Source organism: Camellia sinensis, chromosome 3 (assembly GCF_055761805.1).
Source record: "Camellia sinensis isolate YWXY chromosome 3, ASM5576180v1, whole genome shotgun sequence".
Taxonomy (NCBI): domain Eukaryota; kingdom Viridiplantae; phylum Streptophyta; class Magnoliopsida; order Ericales; family Theaceae; genus Camellia; species Camellia sinensis.
In genome coordinates this window covers 23,758,571-23,779,983 of record NC_138963.1, presented here as the reverse complement: position 1 = coordinate 23,779,983, position 21,413 = coordinate 23,758,571, and the positions used below count along the sequence as shown (strand labels likewise).

The window sequence follows — 21,413 nt, the reverse complement described above, 5'->3', positions numbered from 1 at the left end:
AGGCGCAAGTTTCATGATTGAGCCTTTTAATGGTAGTAATGACTTTACCCTGTGGCAGCAAAGGGTGAAAAACATTTTAACACGAGAAGGTCTGGTGAAAGCTCTTCTCAAAAAGTCCAACAAACCGGAAGACATAAAGGATGACAAGTGGGAGGAGTTGAGGGAATTGGCAAACAGTACAATTCAGTTGTATCTCGGGAACAACACACTCCGGGAAGTCATCAGTGAAGTAGATCCGGCGGAGCTATGGGCAAAGTTAGAGATGAGGTACAAGTCAAAATCTTTGACAAACCGGTTATCTCTAAAGAGGCAGCTATATACACTTAGAATGCCAGAAGGTGCGAACCTCACAGAACATCTAGACGAGTTCAATAGGATCACAATGGAATTGGACACCATTGGAGACAAGACCCAGGAGGAAGATAGGGCTATGATCTTGCTGGTCTCTCTACCTGCATCATATGAGCATCTCAGGACAACTCTATTGTACGGGAAGGATGCTCTTGGACTGGATGAGGTGATTGCTACGCTCATTTCTCATGAGTCGATGAAGAAACAGGAAGGTAGCAGTAGCAAACACCCAGAAGGAAATGCCATGGTTGCCTCAGAAAATGAGCAAGGCAGAGGTAGGTCCAATGATAGACGGGGTAGATCCAAATCAAGAGGACGTTCGCAATCAAGGTCAGGCTTCAGGAGAAAGTGTTATTACTGTGATCAGGAGGATCACCTCATAAAAGACTGTGCAAAGCTCAAGGAGGACAAAGCACAAAAGGAACAGGCGAGCTCATCAAATGTCGCTGCTGCAGTAAATGCTAAGGATGAGTATGCATTTACAGTTTCGTCGAGTATGACGAAACCTGACTGGATCTTAGATTCCGGAAGCACATATCATATATGCATGGATAAGAAACTTTTTTCTACCTACCAAGCCAAGGATGGAGGTATTGTTCGAGTGGCTAACAACACTGTGAGTAAGATTGTTGGCATGGGAACAGTACGGCTGAGAATGGAAGATGGAAAAATTTTCACGTTGGATGGAGTCCGACACGTGCCAAGACTGAAGAAGAATCTAATTTCCTTAAGTATGCTAGACATGAAAGGTTATAGCTTCACATCTAGCAAAGGAAATCTCAAAGTCATCCATGGAGATACGGTGATGCTACATGGACGACTGGAGGGGAATCTGTATAGGCTTGTGGAGAAGGTTGTGACAGACGGAGCTACTGTCACTTACCGGGCAAGACGTACAAGACATGCACAGAAGAGACATAGGGCCCAGCAGACATGGCAACCAAAGTGTACAAGAACGCATGGAGGCAGTTCGGAGGTGCACAAGACGGAGCCATTGCGGCCAATTTTAAAGACAGCTCAGAGCAAAGAGACCAAGACAGCAAAGCATGTCCCAGGAAAGAAAGTTTCTTTTGCTCCTGAATTAGAGACATATTGGGATCTCTCCAAGACTGGATGGAAGGGAGAGATGCCATCTCAAAGAGTTGCAAAGTAAAGCTTTGCATGGCACCCCAGTGAGGGGGTGCCGGGCACTCCAGGCAAGGGGGTGCAAGCATCTCAGTGAAGAGATGCAGACTTTGTTGAATTTGGGCGTGACAAGATTAGCAGCAGTGTGTGCAGTGGATCACCTCACATGGGTTGAGGGGGTGATTTGTTGAATTCACCCCATGTGAAGGGGAAATTGTCTTGTGAACACACCTTGGTTGGTCAACAAGGAAGTAGGCTACCAACCATGTCAAAGAAGGAGGCTGCCGAAGTCAAGCATGGAGGCTACCCAATGGCACTCCCACCTACTCCAAGGTGTATAAAATGGAATGGTGATGGTGAGTTGTAGACAGGGCAAATGGCAAAACACATTGCTGAGAGAAAGGCACAAAACAGAGAGAGCTAGTGAGAGCTATTTTCTGTTTGTCAGAGAGTGTGAGTGAGTGTGTTATATAGAGAGACAGTGAGTTGAGAGTGTGTAATCTCCTCCATTTGTTGATATATAACAACATCGCTCCCGTGGACGTAGGCCGGTTTGCCGAACCACGTTAAAACTCTTGTGTTTTTGCTTGTGAGTGTCCCCTGGTGTGCCCACGATCCGCAACAAAAACAACCTATTTTATCTTTTGTGGCTAAAATAGCTAAAAAAATCCCGTTTAGCTTTTGCCAAACGGACCTAATTAATTTAATAAATTGTTATTCAAGTCTAGTCAAAGTTGGATCATTGAATCAAAAACTTTCAACTGTTTATTAAGAATATTAGAGATGGTCAAGGTCTTGAATAATTCTTATGTGATTCTCACTTTTTATGAATTTTACTACTGAAAAAAAAAAAAACACAAAAAAGAAAAAAACAATCAAACTTTAGAATTCAAGCAAAAGTGTGGAGAGGCAATTATTATTATATTACGTGAACAAATCTTAACATAATAAATACACAATTTTTTTTAACTGATTTTTTAAACATCATTAAAATAAAAGAATTAAGGTGAAAACTTTTTATTTTGGACGGTTGATTTACCAATGCTTTTTTTTTTCCCCTTCTTAGACATTCTTATATCTATGTCGGTTTAATTATCCTAAATAAAAAATGGGACCAAACTTAGATTAATAAAAGACACAAAAATAAAAAATAAAATTCCTTTTTTGGGCTATTAAGTGGAATCTTTTCAAATTTAATCAAAATTAAAAAAAAAAATATATATATATATATATTATGACCTTATACGCTAAATGCATCTTTTAAATAAAAAATTGACCATTTTTATAAAAAAAGAGGAAAATTTATTTACAAGTTGACTTATTTACTCATAAATTATGAGTGAATTTTTATTTTATATATTTCTTTTTCGTTTTGATAATAAAAAATAAAAAAATTGAGACTTTTAGATAAATGTTTTGAAAGAAGTATAAGTAGTTGCATTGTATTTTTTAAAAAATATTTTATAATAATAAGTTTATTGTTGACAATTGAAACAGGACAAATTTGGCCGGAGAACCAACTTGTAATTTCACTTTTATTCCTAAACTAAACTATGACAATTTTTGAAATGACTCTTTTGGCTATCAAATCAAGTTTTAACAACCATTTATTTGTGTAAAATTAATTTAAAGAAATTAAATAGATAAAATTAATAATTTAAAAAATATATCTAAGAGGAAAAAACCCAGAAAGTCCAACCTTTTAAGTCCGAGTAAAAAATGGAAGTGTAACTTGTAATTGGGTTTAAGAGTTGCGTACAGAGCTTATTATTATTATTAATTTTAATTATAATAATAATGATATATTAATAAGCGTTAAAAACGCGTAGGAATGGAGTCAAATTGAATTCTTAAACATGTCTCATTTGCTTATCATCTGAGAGACACGGCCTCATAACTAACCTTTAATTACTATTCTTATTGTTTTCAATTTTTGGTCTTTTTTTTAAGTACTATATTTACACATGTAATACAAGACAAATGGACACTACTAGAATATTCCCATGTTATAAAGATGGTTTTGGTTTGGACACTCTCTCTCATGGGTCATGTTTGGTTGCAAAGAAAAATGGATAAATATTCATTGTTGAGAACAATCTTGAACAAGGTTTAACCCTTCCCACTAGAATTTAGATTTCAAGAACAGCCAATAAAAATTTATTGTATTTGGTTCCTCCCTAGGTTGATATGTTCCAATAGATATCATTCCCACACCAACCTATTTAGTGCCCAAAACAAAATAATACCATGTTACATTTATTATTATTATCAAAATCATTGTGATCAATTAATTTTATCAGATTTTTTTTTAAATAATAATACTAGATATATAGAATTAAAAAACGAAATATGTATAAAAATTATATTATGTGGCATTGAAATTAAAATCAATTTCAATACCACTATATTTTCTATACATATTTTGAATCTCTATACATATTTAATTCATAGCACGCTCAAATAATAAATGATATTGTAACATTACTCATGTATTATTTTGAGTGAAATTATTTACATAAATACCGATCACATAATAATTTACAACAATATCAAAGAGATTGGGCCCACAGGTAGAACCCCATCTCACGTGCACGACCTATCATCTGATATCTTATCTCTGAACCACTGTAAATGATTTATGTACAATGTTTACAAAATGACAATGTAGCCGAACATGATATACGAGTAAAATCCAAATTTCATTAATGTTTACAGTATGAATTATTTGTTTATTTTTTATCTTTATATCATCTCCTTTAATCATGTTTATGTAGTCTTATTGTAAGGAAAGTCCGTGTAATTATATTAAAATTATAAAATTATTTATATTTTTTCTAAACTTCACGAGAGACCATTCACTCACATCATGCTTCGGAAACACCACCCCCCTCTTATTTTAAAATCCACTTCCAAAAATTCAAATCTTGTGATTTTGATATGATTTTTAACATGTGCTGATTTCATTCAAATTTTAAATTATTAAACACTATTATTTATGAACTAAGTCAACAAATTAATGTTCAAAAGAATCATTTCAAAACATTTTTATTTTAATTTTTTTAATTAATTTTCCATAATACACTAAATACAAAATGTGGCTAGAAAATGTTAATTGTTTTGTTTTGTCTCCTTTTGTTTCCTCTCTTACATCTTTATCTTCTTATTAGGTAAAATAACATTGCACTTTTATGTTATTACGAAAAATATCAAAATAAATAAATCAAAATCAAGAATGGCATCATGTAAAAATACCCTTTGTTGTCCAAAAAATTATTAAATGCTTTTAGAGTATCATATAACATTATTTATGTAATATTTTTGAACATTGAGAAATTACAATACAAAATAAGCATGTTCATGAATCAGATTGGTTTTGTTTGAAGTAAACTAGAAACTGAACCCATTCATATAGTTTCAAAAAAATTAAAATCAAAGCCGAACCGCTAAACCTGTAGAACCGGATTAGAATAGAACTATAAAAACTAATTTGATTCAATTTGATTTTACAGTTTTATAAATTTTATATAACAATAAATATGATATATTTTGTGTTAATGAATAAGTTAACAATCAAAACACCCGATTATTTTATGTTCAAATCCCCTAATACAAATATTATATAATATTTAAAAAAATTGAATAATTGCAGAGGAATACCCGATTATTCTTATTTGTTAAAACACCCCTATTACAAATATTATATGGTTTTTTAAAATTTCTGAATAATTATGGAGTATCCCCCATTATTACAAGGGGAAATTATATATCAGTGTAATTTTAAAAAATAATTATAAATTTCATAAATATTAATAATTATAATTATAAATTTTTAAATGTATTTATAATTATTTTTTAAAAAGGCATAATTCCCCCTATTACAACTACGGGCAGACCAGCGTTGGGTCAAGTCGGGGTCAAGAAAGGCCAACAGGTAATTTGTGTTTGTCCAAGCTCAATTCGGTCCAAACATTAGGTCTCTATATCTACACGAGTCCGGTTTAAAATATAAATATAAATTTCAACTTCACCCATCAGGCTATATGTTAAAAAAATTAAATCATTCTATAATTAAATTCAGACACATATTATATTTCTTAAATAAATATATTGACATTATTATAAATTAATTTTTTTTTGAATAAATTCAATCGCACCACCATAAATGTGAGTTTTAATAAAATAAATAAAAATAAAATTTAGATCTTAACAAAAATATATATTTTTTAATTTATTAAAAATAAATAAATAATTAATTAATTTAATAATAGATTGGATCAAATTGAGCTGAATTGAAAATTTGAATTTCAAGGTTGGTCTATTAATATTTCAAATTAAAAATATTAACCTAAAATAATATTTTCGAATCTTAAAAAATAAAATAAAATTGAACAAATTCAATCAGCCAACAGACGGATATCACTGCTAATTACAACTACAACAATGATAAAAACTCTTTTTTTGAGAATCCCATCATCCCCAAAGTCATCGACGCCACTCATAATATAAATCACATATATACATAAATAAACCCTATACATATATAATAGTAGAGAAAAATTAGGGATCATAAATTTTTTTTCATGAAAATGATCATGAAAGATTTGTGACCTTTGAATTACCTTGATTAGTGTGTGATACTTTATTTTAAGTGTAATCTAAAGATCATAAAACTTTCATAATTATTTTCATAAAATTTTTTTCATGATACTTAATATTGTCCATAATAGTATGAACCATTTTAAAAATTGTAAGGTATCAAAAAAGGGTCACTCATTTTCCTCACAACTAATAGTAGCCCCACAGAACATGCTTTGCGTGGCTTGCGTGTATGCTATCCCTCAGTGACACAGCGTATTCGGTCGTACGTACCTTCCACTATTTTCCTGAAGAAAAACTCCACGAGATGTCTCTCACTCCATTCTCCCCATCAGGGGAAGGTCTTTTCTCTCTCTCTCTCTCTCTCTCTCTCTCTCTCTACATACACATCCATTGTATCTATCTACACCGTCTCTATATAAACCCCCTTCCCATTCATCATTAGCTCCAACACCATTTTCTTTCATTCTTTCATTCTTTCCTTACAAACCCAATTCGCATTGCCAGATTTGAATTTGAAATCATTGTAGTGTTGAATTGGATTGTGATTGATTTTGAGCTATGGAGATAGATTGGGCTTGGTTCATGAACTACATGCAAGGGATGGTGAAGCCAGTTCTGGCCTTGGTTCTTGTGCTCCTTGCTGTGATTTTATCCTATATGCAGAGGCTAGGTTTGGGGACTGAAATGCTCTATTCAATTTTCAGGGCTTTTCTTCAGCTCACCATCATTGGGTTTGTTCTTGAGTTCATTTTTAATCAGAACAATGCTGTGTGGATCCTCTTTGCTTATCTTTTCATGGTATGCTTCTCTTCTCCTCTCTGTTTGGTTCCTGAGAAAATTTGCATTTATTGAATTTTGTTTCATTTGATTATATGTATAGACTTCTTAGAATGAGAGGTTTCTTGGTGGGAAATAACAAGGAGAAAAGAAAAGAAAAGAAAATTTTGGTGGTGTTACTAAAATTTCATAAATTTCCTAATTCCTTTCATTTGATGTTTACTAAGAAAATAATTCTATGATAATAATTTGTTTGCGTGAATTTTACCCAATGTTTCAATCAGCAACCAATCAACAAACCCTTTCTTTTTCAAAATTTTTAGGCCATGTTTGTTGGACTGAAAGAAAGCTAAATTTATTTATTTAAATTCTCTTCTTCTTTTTTTAAATAAATCTAAAATCCAAACATAGTTTGGGAATGTTTTTGTTAAAGAGAAAACCTTGTTTGAATGCAGATATTAAACCTCAGTTTAGATGCATTTTACCAAACCAAACTTAAAACCTTTATTTGAGTAAATACTATCCAATGTTTGGACTGATTTATGCAACTAGTTTCCCAAATTCTTGATATGCATAAACTTTTAGGTTGATTATTTCTTAATGATATATATATATATATATTTTCTTTTATTTTTTGAATTCTTGCGCGCAAGGAGCATAAAAATGGCCTGCGACCCGTGGGTGACCCAAAACTTGTTCGCGGCTTGGGATGGGTCTAGCCCGTTTAGGCCTGGGCTTGAGCCCAACCCAAAAATTGTGCTTGGGCCATTATTTTTAAGCTCAGCCCGTGGATCGGCCCATCGACCTGCTTAAGACTCACTCAAGGCCCATTGTATTTTTTTTTTTTGGAAAATAATAGAATTTTTGTAGAAAAAAAAAAAAAAAAAAAAACAAAAGAAAAATGCCCAGGCTTGCCACCCCTTGAGCTCGGACCTAATTTTTTGAGCTGTGGTCCAGTCTGGCCCGAATTCTGGCGGGAGTCTGCGAGGCCCGACATGGGCCAGGCTGGACCAAATTTACACCTAAGTACTGCTAGGTCCCCCCCCCTTCCCTCAATTGACCTTGTTTCAATCTGCCCCTGCAGGTTTGCGTTGCCGGTTATACAGCAGGCCAACGTGCCAAACACGTTCCTCGTGGGATGTACATTGCAGGCGTCTCCATTCTTGCTGGAACTGCAGTGACAATGTTCCTGCTAGTTATTCTGAATGTTTTCGAGTTCACTCCGCGGTATATAATCCCTGTGGCAGGGATGATTGTTGGTAATGCAATGACGGTCACTGGAGTTACCATGAAACGACTCCGGGATGATATCAAAATCCAAACGAACCTGGTATGTCCCTATCCAAAAAAATACTCGCTATTTACTATTCCTTTTTCAATATTATTCCTTATTGTGACAATGTCCTATCCTTGATTCCTTTGAAGAGCTTTTTGTCAACTAATTTCATTTATTTTGTCACTGAGGCATGTGCAAACTGTTATACATATTGCATATAAGTCCGGAAACACTTTTTACTTGTCCTAGGTCTCGTTTGGGAACAGATTAATTTACTAACTTTTTGGCTATTTGGCTAAAATATGAACTAAAAAAAACTAGTATGTTTAGGATGACTTTTTGACTTTTTATGAAATATGTGTAAAAAGTAGAGAGAAAAGAGAATCTTTAACTTTTTGGTATGAGTTGTTGGCTTTTTGGCTAATTTAATAACTTTTTGACTTTTTGGCTAAAAAGTTCGGTTGCCAAACGAGGCCTTAATCAATGGGATGGTGATTAAGGAACATGAAATTTTTAGTTTTGTTAACAAATTTTGAGTCTTGCAATAAAGTCACGAAAAAGTAGCATAAACAGGGCAACTTCAATTCTTTGCATAATCTGAACAAGCCACGCTCTTCTGACTCCTTCGTAAGTTTGAGACCGAGCTGAGTCAATAACACTAGAAGGGTTGTTAGTCTCCTTGGGTCGCTGAGTGTAGTTTCTTGAAGCCCTATTAGTTTATTTCTGATACTTGACTTTCCCTTTTAAATCGACAAACTGGCTTTTCTCGTTTTCTTTCCCCCACGATGTTCAGTTCACTACATTCTCTTTTTTTGGATTTCAATGTCATTTCCAAAAGTTAAGTAGTTTTGAAAATCTTGAAATTTTATTTTTACAGGTGGAGACAGCGTTGGCTCTCGGGGCTACCCCACGCCAGGCGACAATTCAACAGGTGAGAAGGGCTCTGGTCATTTCCCTCTCCCCGGTATTGGACAATGCCAAAACCGTGGGCCTCATATCACTCCCCGGTGCAATGACCGGCCTCATCATGGGAGGAGCTTCGCCTCTGGAGGCCATTCAGCTGCAGATTGTGGTGATGAACATGCTCATTGGGGCATCGACTTTTAGCAGCATCATGTCGACATACCTCTGCTGGCCCACCTTCTTCACCAAGGCCTACCAGTTAGAATCCAAAGTCTTTACTTCTGATTGAGATTGATTTTTGTTTTAGTCCCTTTGCTCTTCCCTCTCAAATTGTGGTAACAATTCTTTAATGGTGTAGTCAATTGATATGAATGTTTTAGGAACTTGTAGTGTTGATGTATGGTGTAATCCGGTGTCGGTGTGACATCCAAAAAAAAAAAACAAAAAATTGATTACCATGCCAATGGCTATGCAATTTCAAGCCAAGGTGGTTAGAATTATATAATTTGGCTCTAGTTACTCTGTTTCTCCAATGGTAGATTTTATTCCACAATTGTTCTAGCATTTTCGTAAGATGGTTTTTGCTGATACTGCACTCACTGAAAAGAATCGTATGCGCAGTGGAATTTAAATTTTAAATTTTTTTATTTTGGTTCATATGAAGTCATTAATGGAACCTGTAATTTTGAATATAAAATGGGGTATGGGTGTGACAAAGAAACAAAAACATATGGGATAAGCTTTTAGAATTGGGTATTGTATTAGTCTATGATCTATGGAATAGAGTAGTCAAAAAAATTTCATCCAATCCAATGCTCAAATTTGGAAAAACAAAAGGTTGTGTTTGGAGAAGCACTCTAAACACGTTTCCACCTTTTATTTTGAGTGTGTTATTTGTTTAGTGTTTTTAAACATTAATTTTACATCTACTTTTGAAAACTCTTTTCAAGGAAGAAAAATTTGGACTAACCGGTCCTCCCGGTTGTCTGGCCGGTTGATCGAAACAATATTTTTTTTTCTTTTTTTTTTTATTACAATTGTCACCTGTTATTTTTTATATTTTAAATAATTTTTTTTTGAAATTTTGAAATTTTTTATGAGTTTTGAATAAAATTTTGAATTGTATATTTTGTTATGAGTTGTAAATTTTTGTATAAAATATCATATGTCACATCAAAAATTTCTCATTTAATTCAAAATTCTTTTCAAAATTTATTCATAAAACAAATTTTTCACATTCAAATTTAAAATAAAATTCTATTCTCAAATCATATTAAACGCTATCAAAAAGTCTAATGTGAAAGGTTATTTTTGGAGCATTTCGAATCCCCTTTGCTTGTCAATTCATATTTTTAATTAAAAATCTACTTCATTAATACAAAAAAGAAAAAAGTTAATGAGCAATAAGACTTGGTTCAAATATTACTTCCAAAAGGACTTTGACCTTTGATTGATTATTTTATCAAAGCTATTTATTGTGGGTATTATTTGTACCAGTGGTACTATATGTACCAATTAATATACACACTGGTGTATTAATTAGTGTTGTGTCATTATTATTAACCTCACTTATTATACAAATTACAAATACTTAAAATTTCTAAAATTTTATCACATCATCTTTTAATATATTAATTAATATATTAATTAATACCTATAATATTATTCTACTAGCACTGTCCAATTTCAAAAATTAGACTCTGCAACAATAAATAAATAAACTGTACGTAATTCATGATGTAACATGTTAACTATTTAAACCCAACATCATCTGCTTTACATAATGAAACCTAACTAAGGTTAGACATTATGCACTGTCATTTAATCATGTATACTAACCCAATCCCATAGGAAAATGCTAGAGGTCCCAAATTTTCTACCAAATAAATGACCAAATGTCTCACGTGAGTGTGGGACCCACAAAATTGCGGACCCCACACCCATGTGAGACATTTGGTCATTTGTTTAGTAGAAAATTTGGTGTCCGTAACATTACCCAATCCCATATGCACCTTCATTATAAATTTGTTTTTTTGGCCTTTAATGCGAATCTAATTTAATTTTGTTGTCGGGCTTTGGGAAAACAATCAAATAATTATCATCGTCTTGGTTAAAATATATTATTGTAAAGAATCACAAAATCCTAATATAATAAACTTATAAGTCAGATTTAGATTCCAGATCTGGAATTCCTTGTATAAAATATTTTTATTAAAAAATGACGTGGCAAAGAGTTTCATATGTGAATGGCATTTCTCATATGATATTGGGATATTTTGAAAAGATTATTAAAATTTGATTTTTTTGATTTTTTTTTAAAATTAATAAAAAATGTGAGAGATAATATGATTTAAAATGAATTAAGAGTTCGTCTGGGATATGAGTTGACTTTTTGAATTTTTGACTATTTTAGTCTAGGATTAAAAAGTCTCATTTGGAATAAATTTTTTTGATTTTTTTAAATTTTGTAAAAAAAAAAAAAAATAATTATGAATTGAATGTGATATTTTATCTTGAATTAAAAAGCCTAATTTAACTGAAAAAAACTAAAACATCAAAAAGTCTGACATACCAATAAATAAAAAGATAGAAGATGACTTTATAAGGTGCTTAGAAAGTGTCGACGTTAATAAAATCAAAAGCTTAGTTATTGCTTATCATGAAAGACACTTGGACTTATTACACCCAGCCAGTTCTTATCTCAGGCAAACATTCTCTGACAGTCTCATTTGGCTCATATGGTTATATTTTATTTATTATTTGATGTTATTCATTGTAGTTGAATATAGTGGTGTTTTGATAAGTTTAATAAAAAATTAATTTTTTGATTTTTTGAACAAAAAAAGTTGATTTTTTTGTGATTTTGTGTAAAAAAGTTAGAAAGTAAAAAAATTAACTTCTTTAACCAGTTCTCAAATTGCCCCATAAATGACGTTTATATGAAATCGATTATATGGGTTAATTTCATTTTTATTTTCTAAATTATTCCTAATCTAATTTTAGCAAATTAAAGAAAAGTAAAGCACAGAGTACTAGGCCCTAACACTTCATACTCTAACAATATCTGCAATCAACAGGTCTGCAATTTTATTCGGGGGTCCTCAAGCACTACCAAGTTCTCAAGATAATTGACCCCCATATTAACTAATACATCTGCACTTTAGGTAGCCTTTCTTAGAATATGCTTGATAGAACAGCTACGTTTGCCCATAAGGAACTTGATGTCTTCAAGAAGGGCTCTATAAGGGAACGAGTTCGGTACGTCTTCATTGATAAGAGGGACCATTTGCTTCGAATCAGACTCTATGTAAATATCCCTCGTGTCTTTCTCCAAAATGATAATCAACCCTCTATAGTGATAACAAAGAACATCTAATTTGTATATCTATAATGAATCACTGAGTACAATATATATAACCTAAATGAAACAAACCCTAATAATCTAATAGACGAAACTATCCTAAATGACTAATATAAAATACAATAATCTTCACACCCCCCTCAAACTGAGGATGCAAGCGCAGAAAGTATCAAAAGTTTGCCAAGAAAAAAACGAAAACGAGCAACAGTGTGAGTCTTTGTAAAAAAATCGGCCAACTGAAGAGAGGACGGAACAAAAGGGAGAGAAATAGTGTCAGCTTGAAGATGTTGTCAGACAAAGTGACAATTGATTTCAACATGCTTGGTCCGCTTATAGAAGATTGAATTATGAGCAATCTGAACAGCACTCTGATTATTACAATACAACAGAGTCGGATCAGAAAGAGAGACGCCCATGTCAGAGAGAAGCCGGCGAAGCCAAACGATCTTGGAAGTAGCATGAGCCATGGCACGAAACTCAGCCTCAACAGTGGAACGAGCAAGAACAGACTATTCCTTACTCTTCCAAGATATGAGAAAATCACCGAGAAAAATACAAAGACTAGAAGTGGATTTGCGATCAGAGATGTCACCGGCCCAATCAGTGTCAACATAGACACGAAGAGTCAAGTCCGAAGAGACAGATAACAGCAGACATTACAACAAAGTGCCTAGAAGGTAGCGTAGAGTACGGAGTAAGGCAGCCTAGTGTGTGGAACGAGGAGCAGAAACAAACTGACTGAGAATGTGCACAACATAGGAGATATACGGACGAGTAATGGTGAGATACACATGGCATCCAACCAACTCACGATACAAAGTGGGATCCTTAAGAGGAATGCCATCAGAAGTAGAAAACTTAGCATGCAACTCAAGAGGAGTGTCGACAATCTTATCATCAGTGAGATTGGCACAAGAAAGAATATCGCGGGCATCTTTAGTCTGAAAGAGAAGATACCTAGTAGGAGAAGTAACAACCTCAATGCCAAAAAAATACCAAAGAGACCCTAAATCTTTCATCTCGAACTCCTGAAACAACTGATGCTTAACCTCCTCAATAGTACTACAATCAGAGCCAGTGATGATCATATCATCCACATATAAGAGAAGAAGAAGAAGGCCAACAGAAGTACACTAAACAAATAGGGCACAATCATGATAACTAGGGCAAAACCCAAGCTGAAGTGCAACAGAGCGAAATCGCTCATACCAAGCATGAGGAGACTGCTTAAGACCATAGAGAGTATGGCGAAGATGATAAACCACACCAGGAGGGTGTAAGAGACTCGGTGGAGGCCGCATATACACTTATTCCATAAGATGCCCATTTAGAAAGGCATTTTTGACATCGAGTTGAAACAAAGGCCAGTTATGGGTAGCAGTAACAGCGATAAGAGTGCGAATAGTAGTCATCTTGGCAATGGAGGAAAAAGTCTCATCGTAATCAATCCCATACTCTTGAAAAAAGCCCTAGGCAACCAAATGAGCCTTGTATCGTTCCAGAGAACCATCAGAAAGGGTTTTGACGTTATAGACCCATCTACAGCCTACAATATTCTTGCCAGCAGGTAATGGAACCAAATCCCAAGTCTGAGTGTTAGCCAAAGAGTTAACTCATCATTCATGACAGCAATCCAATTGGGATCATGACAAGCTTCCTTGTAGGACCTAGGCTCAAAATAAGTATGAAGACAAGAAAGAAAAGACTGATAGGAAAGGGAAAAACATATATTACCAAAACTATACCAGTTCGGAGGACGACGATCACGCGTGGAAAAATGATGTGCAGGAGGAGCGGGATCCAAAGAAACACCTGGAGAGACAGTAGAGCTAGAGACAGGCGAGCTCGGAAGTGCTTTGCGACGCTAATAAATAAGAAGAGGAGCAGGGGAAATGGGAGCTAGAGATGGAGGAGCTGGCGAGATATTAGAGGTGCTAGGAAGAGATAAGGTACAGATCTCAAGATCAGAAACAAACTAATCAGAAGGAAATGGGTCAACGTGAACCAGTTTATCCTTAGTAATAGGGACAAGGGTGGAAGGTATAGTATAGGAGGGTAGTTTTTTCAAAAAAGTGACACGCCTAGACACATAAAGCTTTTTGGTAGCAGGATCATAGCACCGATAACCTTTCTGATTAATGACATACCCTAAAAAGACACATAGGACACAACAAGAACTAAGCTTAGAGCGCGCCCGTTTAGGAATGAGCACAAAACATGTAGAACTGAAAACACAAAAAAGAGAATAATTGGGAGTAACACCAAGAAGACGCTCATACGGAGATGAGCCAAAGAGAAGAGGAGTAGGCATTTGATTGAGAAGATATCCAACAGTGAGTACTGTTTCTCCCCAAAAGACAGAAGGGACAAAGGATGAGAGTAGCAAAGAACGAGCTGTATCAAGGAGATGTCAATGTTTGCGCTCAGCTCGACCATTTTGGGCAGGAGTTTCTAAACAAGAAGACTGATGAATAGTACCATGAGTAGCTAAAAACTCCCCAAACTTAGACAAGTAATACTCACCCCCCAAATCAGAACGGAGAACTATAATGGTGATGGAAAATTGAGTGCAAATCATGGAGTTAAAATTGGAATATATTTTGTAAAAATCAGATTTTCGTGTCATCAAATAAACCCATGTAAACCGACTGTAATCATTCACAAAAGACACACAATATTGCGAACCTCTCTTGGTAACTATAGGGGAAGGACCCCAAACATCAATATGAACCAATTGAAAAGGAGAAGATGAAATAGAACTAATTTTATTAAATAAAAGAGCAGTCATTTTAGCCAGTTTACAACCACGACACTTTGAAATATCAGCAATAGGAAAATGGCCTAAATGTCTAGACTGAACTAACATCCTCAAACGATCACTTGACAAATGACCTAACCTAGAATGCCAAATATAAAATAAAGAAAACTTATTGTTTAAACAAAAAGAAAACAATGCAGTAGAAAACACATCTAAAGGAACATGTAAGCTGTCCAAGATATATAGTTCTCCAACTCTACGCCAGATCCCAATCTGCCTCTTGGAGACCCGATCCTACACAACACAATGAGAGGAAGAGAAAACAACATTAAAACTGGAATCAAATAATTGACTAATAGAAATAAGACTGAGTGAGATGTGAGGTACATAAAATACAAGAAAAAGAGACAAATGGGAAGAGGAAATAGAACCAATAGATGAGACAGGCATAGAGGAACCATTAGCAGTAGTAATAATGATAAGAGAAGGAAGAGAGACAATTACTAAGGAGAGATGCAACAGGGGTCATATGATGTGAACAACCAAAATCAAAGATCCATGAAGTGTGGATATTACCTGAAAAAGATGTACCAGACAAGACTAACTGAGTGGTAGTCATAGCGGAAGCCTAGGATAAAAGAATTGGATTGGTTACTATGAAAGACTTGAACTGCTCAAACATAGACTGCATATTGGAAGATAGACCATTCTCAGAAATTGGTGCAGAAAAGGCAGCAAATGAGCGAGATCTCGAAAATGTCGGCTTAGAGGATGGTAGACCAGGTGAACGGCCCTTGGGTTGCACCAGCTTAGGATAAGCATGTTTCCAATGATCTTTCTGATGACAAAAGTTGCACTCATCCATAGAAACTCGAGGCTTGGGCTTACCAGTAACTTGAAATAAAGGAGATGGTAGGGTTGGCAAGAGCGGAGGAGTGGCAAAAACTGATTGGGAATGAGGAATACCATGAGCCACCTTGAACCAAGTTTCTTTCGCAATAAGCTCATGGACAGCACCATCGACAGAAGACAAGGGGGACTGATGAAGAATAGCGCCCCAAAGTGGCTCAAACTGATCACGAAGGGCCATAAGAAACTGAACAAGACGTTGTTTCTCCCGATACTTGGTATAACTGTCAAGTAACTGCAAATCTGATGGTTCCATTAGAGCAAGCTGATCCCAATAAGCAGTCATCTCATTATAAAATTCTTGAATGGACTTATCTTTCTGACTAGCACTGCGAATAGACATCTCAAGTTCATACTGTTTTGCAAAGTTAGACTCAAGGTACATAGTTTTCAAATAGTCCCAAACTTGTTCAAAAGTAAAATACTTGGAGAAATTCATACCAACGGTGGTTTGAACTGAATTATGAAACCAAATAAGAATTTGTGCATTTTCCTTATCTCATTTAGCAACATCAGCCTCAGCTTTTTTGGATTCCAATGGTCGAGTAGTCACACCAATAACATAGTTCCACATACTTTTACCCATGATAAAATTTTTCATTACATGAGACTAATAAGAATAATTTGTGCCATCTAACTTAGTGGTGATGGCTTGCAATTTATCATCAGCCATATTGCTATAATCAAACAACCCAGTGTAAATAAGAATAGTACCAAACAGAGATACACACTGAACCAGAGGCCACGATGGCGAAGTGTGAAGAAAAGAGAGAGAGTAGTACTAGTTAGAGAGATACAATGAGCCAGAGATCGCGATGAGGAAGGGTGAAGGAGAGAGTCCTAATCTCAGCGACCAGAGAACCACGAACGACCAGACAGAAATCAAAGTAGAGTCAGGCAATCGCGATTGACGAGAGAACCAAAAATGACATTGAAGACTTGGAGCCGAAATTAATGAGAGAACCACAAACGAAAATCATGAAGCAGAACAGAAGAGGCAGGCGCGAGACAGGGCAGTTAGGTCTCGAAGCCAGTTAGAGGCATTCACGAGAGAACTGTTGGTCGCTAGAAGCCTTCAGTCGAACTAGACAATCACAGGGAAGTAGACGTTGACTCAAGGGCTTCTAGAGGTTTCACTCAGAACCCGCTCTAATACCATGATAACAAAGAACATCTATTTCGTATATCTAGAATGAATCATTGAGTACAATATATATAACCTAAATGAAATAAGCCCTAATAATTTAATAGACGAAACTACCTTAAATGACTAATATAAAATACAATAATCACAATTCAGCTTCAACGCTTATTGTTTCTTTCAAATTCCCATGTGCCCTTTATATATAACCCCATATTTGCTTCTTGTTTTTTTGACACAAACAAAAGAGCAATTGCTATTAGAATTTGGTGTGTTTTGGGGCTATTTCCCAATAAATAAATTAATGCCATCTTAATTTTGGAATATTTCCTGCCAAAAGTTTGTATTGCCAGGCTCTTTTTGACACTGTTAGCAATGAAAAATAGAAAAATATTCTTTTTTCAGTGCTATCGTGAACCCAAAGATAAGTTTTTTTCTTTTTTTTTTTTCCACTCAAAATGGCATTGGTATTAAAATATGAATAATGGCATATAAATACAATATTTATATAAAATTTTAATACAAAATTATGTGATTTCTCATCATATTTTCAAATAGAAGTTTGAGCTCAAAATGCTACTGCCCCATTATTATCAATGAGTTTTTAGTATGAAAATTTTAAGAAAATCAGCTCAAAGTAATTATACTTTTATAAAGGTGCAAGTCAAAACAAATTTGGATTATTCTCATTTCAATATATATATATATATATATTTAATTTTATTTATAAATTATTTTCCATTAAAATATTAAATATTAGGATAAATTAATGCCAATTGCATGTGCTGAAGTTTGAACATGTTCCTCCCTGAGTAGATGTAGATGTAGTTTGACTAAGCTTTATTATTTATTCATGTTTAATAAACTATACAAAATGTCATGACCACGTGAGATACTTTTCAAGTCACTACACAATTTTATGGGGCATATCTATGCCAAATGAGAAAGTGCATGTTGTATTTATATGCATAGTGTTAAAAGTTGTTGCATTTTAATTGTATAATTTTAGGGTTAGATTGGTTGTTGCACCAAAGTTAGGATCAAAGTTCGAGAAAAGTTTACCTTGAATTTCAAATCTTAAAATACAGTTTGAAATTTAGGTAAATTTTTAATTTGATTCAACTTTTACTTTTGATTTTTATTATTTTAATTAAAATAATAATAACTCTAAGTTCTAAGTTCTAAGTTCAGCTTTAATTTAATTATTTTGTTGAAATTAAATATTAGAATTTATATTTTTTTAACACATGTTACTCATATGGATGCCCGTAAAAAATTATTGACGGTAATTTAAAAATGAAATGACAAAATTAAAATTGAACTTAAAGTTTAATGTTAACATTCACTATAAAAAATGAAGGTTTTAGAGACCAAAATTTAAGGATAAAATTATTTTTAGGGACCGAATAATTTGGTTGTGAAAAGTATCGTTATTATATTTTTAGTAACAAAAATTGGACATTAGTGATAAATTATTATCTTTTTGAGACCAATTTTTTTGTCTAAAAAAATAAACTATTTTGAGACTAAATTATTTTGTCCCTAAAAGTCTATTGATTAGTGACATTTTCAAAATTTTGTTGCTAAAAGTCTTATTTTTTACTTTTCAGGACGACCTTTTAGCGATTATCCTTATGACGATAGAAATTGGTCCCTAAATATTTTTTGCAATAAAATTTTCACTTTTAGAGACAAAAAAATTTAATCTCTAAAATTCTTATATGTTGCAGTGATTGTTCAAATTAAAATAACAGACTGAAATAAAATTTGAATCAAATTATAAAGGTGAAAATTTTAAATTATCCTTGACAATTTTAGACTTATAACAAGAGAAATTTCAACACAATTAGGCATTTTCTATAGTCTAAAAGTACATTAAAAAAAATGTAAACATCTATTTAGTAAGTTAGATTATAACTAAAGGCGTCATAACCATTCCATTGACTCGAACATTACAACTAAAACAACCATAATCGCTTTATCAACTCAGAATCTTGAACCTCTAATATTTTCACTCTTCTAAGACACAATTACATAAACAATTAGGCCAATTGTCCTATTATTGATTTGGAATCTATCATAGTCTTTGCTTTTATGATTTAATTGTTTGCTTTTAGTCCTAAAGTATCTATGAAATTAATAGTCATGATAGTTACATAATTTAATTATATTCATCTTTAAAAACAAATCATTATTTTAGAATGTCTATTTTTAAGACAAATATAAATTATTTGTTAACCAATTCACGAACCTGTAAAACGGATAACGTGAACCTAACATCTAAAGTACAACTCTCCAATCCACTTAGGATTGTTTTGAGTGAAAAAAAAAATATATATTATTTTTAATAATTTTTTAATTTTTTAACTAAAATAATGTGTTTCCAAAATAAACTCTCTCATCCCCACACATAAACACCGACAAACACACATTCATTGTGCATCTCATACATATAAACACAAATAAAAGCATATATTAGGCGCATATATGATATTTTAAAAGTATTTTTTTAAAAAAAATTGTAATAAATCTGATCATAACAGATTAAATAGGTATAAAAAGAAAAAAAAAAAGAAAGAAAAAGAAAAGAGAGAGAAAGAAAAATAATAAAACACCTCATTCATAGAACGAGATACAACTTTTTCACAAGATTACACATTTGATAAGCCCTACACATTATATAAAAGAGTTGTGTCTGATTCCATCATCAAATCCTCCAGCTTCCTTGACAATGTGGCAAACCCCTTATCAGTTATCATAGTTGTCTAAGGTATCCCCTATCGTGTCGCTTGGCATGGTTTCTCATTGCACCCGGTAGCCTATGGTTCCTTCTCTTCCCACCCAGTGTCGGCGCTGAAGGTGTTGTTGTTGTTGGTGGTGGTGGTGTTTTTACTATCCTTTTTCGAAAGGTTTGACGTTGTCGTTTCCTATAATAATTCTTTCCCATTTGAGCCTGAGTCGAAGCCCCAGGCTGAGGTGGTGTTGGTGCTGACGGTGATGGTGATGGTTTTCGTGGCGGTGGTGATGGAGGCTTATTTTGACGTTGATTCAAATTCCCTTGCTTTTGAGGTGGAGTAGTGGAACGAGGAGGTGGTGGTGGCGGCGGCGACCGTGGCAGTGTTGGCGACAATGACTGTGGTTGTGATGGTGATGGTGGTGGTGGTGGTGGTGGCGGCGGCGGCGACCATATGGAAGGTGAAGGTTTGGTTTTCTTTAAAGGGTTGACATTGGGATAATTTCCAGTTGGATCATAGGAACAAATAAAAAGTATGCCCAATTCATGATTACAAGTGGCACTAGCACAACCCACTTTTTGTGTATCGGCCCAAACAACTTGGGTATAATGGCCACACATGCATTTATTGGTTTCAGGTTGGCATTTGCAAGAACATTTTTGATGATCAAAGTTCTTCTCCTCATTGATCCACACTTGGGTCACCCTCTCCGGCGAGTACTCATCGTATTTTAGCCACAGGGTGTTCTCTCCGTATTGACCAAACGAATGGTTTCTGGGATTGCAATCGTTTACGTGTAGCGCCGCCCAACGTGCAGAGTACTTGGCTAGGTTTTCGTCCCATTGCAGCGGCCCCACTCCCTTTTTCCGTCGAAAATCGTTGTGGGCAGCAAGGTATTCCTGTGCTTCTGATGACAACTTTTGTTGTTGTTTTGGATTTGCATTGTTTGGGGTAGCTTTCGAGGAGGCGATGAGGAGGTGAAGAAAAGTGGAAATGAATAACGCTCGGAGGATTTGAGCCTTAGACATTTCCCTGGCTTTCTCTCTCCGGTAGGTTTTGATGGATTTACTTGGTTTTAGGTGCTCTCATGGAATGAGATCAACCTCAATTGGCATAGGGAAGAAGTAGAAGGAGTTTATTTGATTTACTTTCTAAATGTGACTTTCTTACGGGATAAATCTACCATATTGCCATGGACTATTTTTGGTCTAATCTTCAATTTTACCAATCAAATTACACCCCTAATAAGAAGTTATTCCATACCCCATCAGCATGGTCAGATGTTGCCTCAAAATTTGGGTGATTAGTGAAGAAAGTGGGGTATACGATTTTTTGTTTAGGCATAAAAGAACAACAACGGACTATGTGTTTGGTTTTTGATTGGTGGCATGAGTCATGTGGTTCCCCTTGCCACCAAATAATTTTTTGATAATATAGTACGAAATATTATTGGATAAGTCATCTTTTCTCTCAACTAA

At 34.3% G+C, this 21,413-nt stretch overlaps 2 protein-coding genes across 2 annotated transcripts; one reads left to right on the top strand and one right to left on the bottom strand.

Moving 5' to 3' along the window:
- Window positions 1-6,339: 6,339 nt before the first annotated feature.
- On the top strand, window positions 6,340-9,564 carry LOC114259762 (protein ALUMINUM SENSITIVE 3). The gene is made up of 3 exons (XM_028199788.2): window positions 6,340-6,873; window positions 7,937-8,182; window positions 9,006-9,564. Exons 1-3 carry the CDS (start codon window positions 6,634-6,636, stop codon window positions 9,318-9,320), a joined length of 801 nt encoding a protein of 266 aa, XP_028055589.2. The 5' UTR covers window positions 6,340-6,633; the 3' UTR covers window positions 9,321-9,564.
- Window positions 9,565-19,688: 10,124 nt separating this feature from the next.
- LOC114259763 (pathogenesis-related protein PR-1-like) lies at window positions 19,689-21,064 on the bottom strand. The gene has a single exon (XM_028199789.2). The coding sequence runs from the start codon at window positions 20,961-20,963 to the stop codon at window positions 19,956-19,958; it is 1,008 nt and encodes a 335-aa protein (XP_028055590.2). The 5' UTR covers window positions 20,964-21,064; the 3' UTR covers window positions 19,689-19,955.
- Window positions 21,065-21,413: the final 349 nt, after the last annotated feature.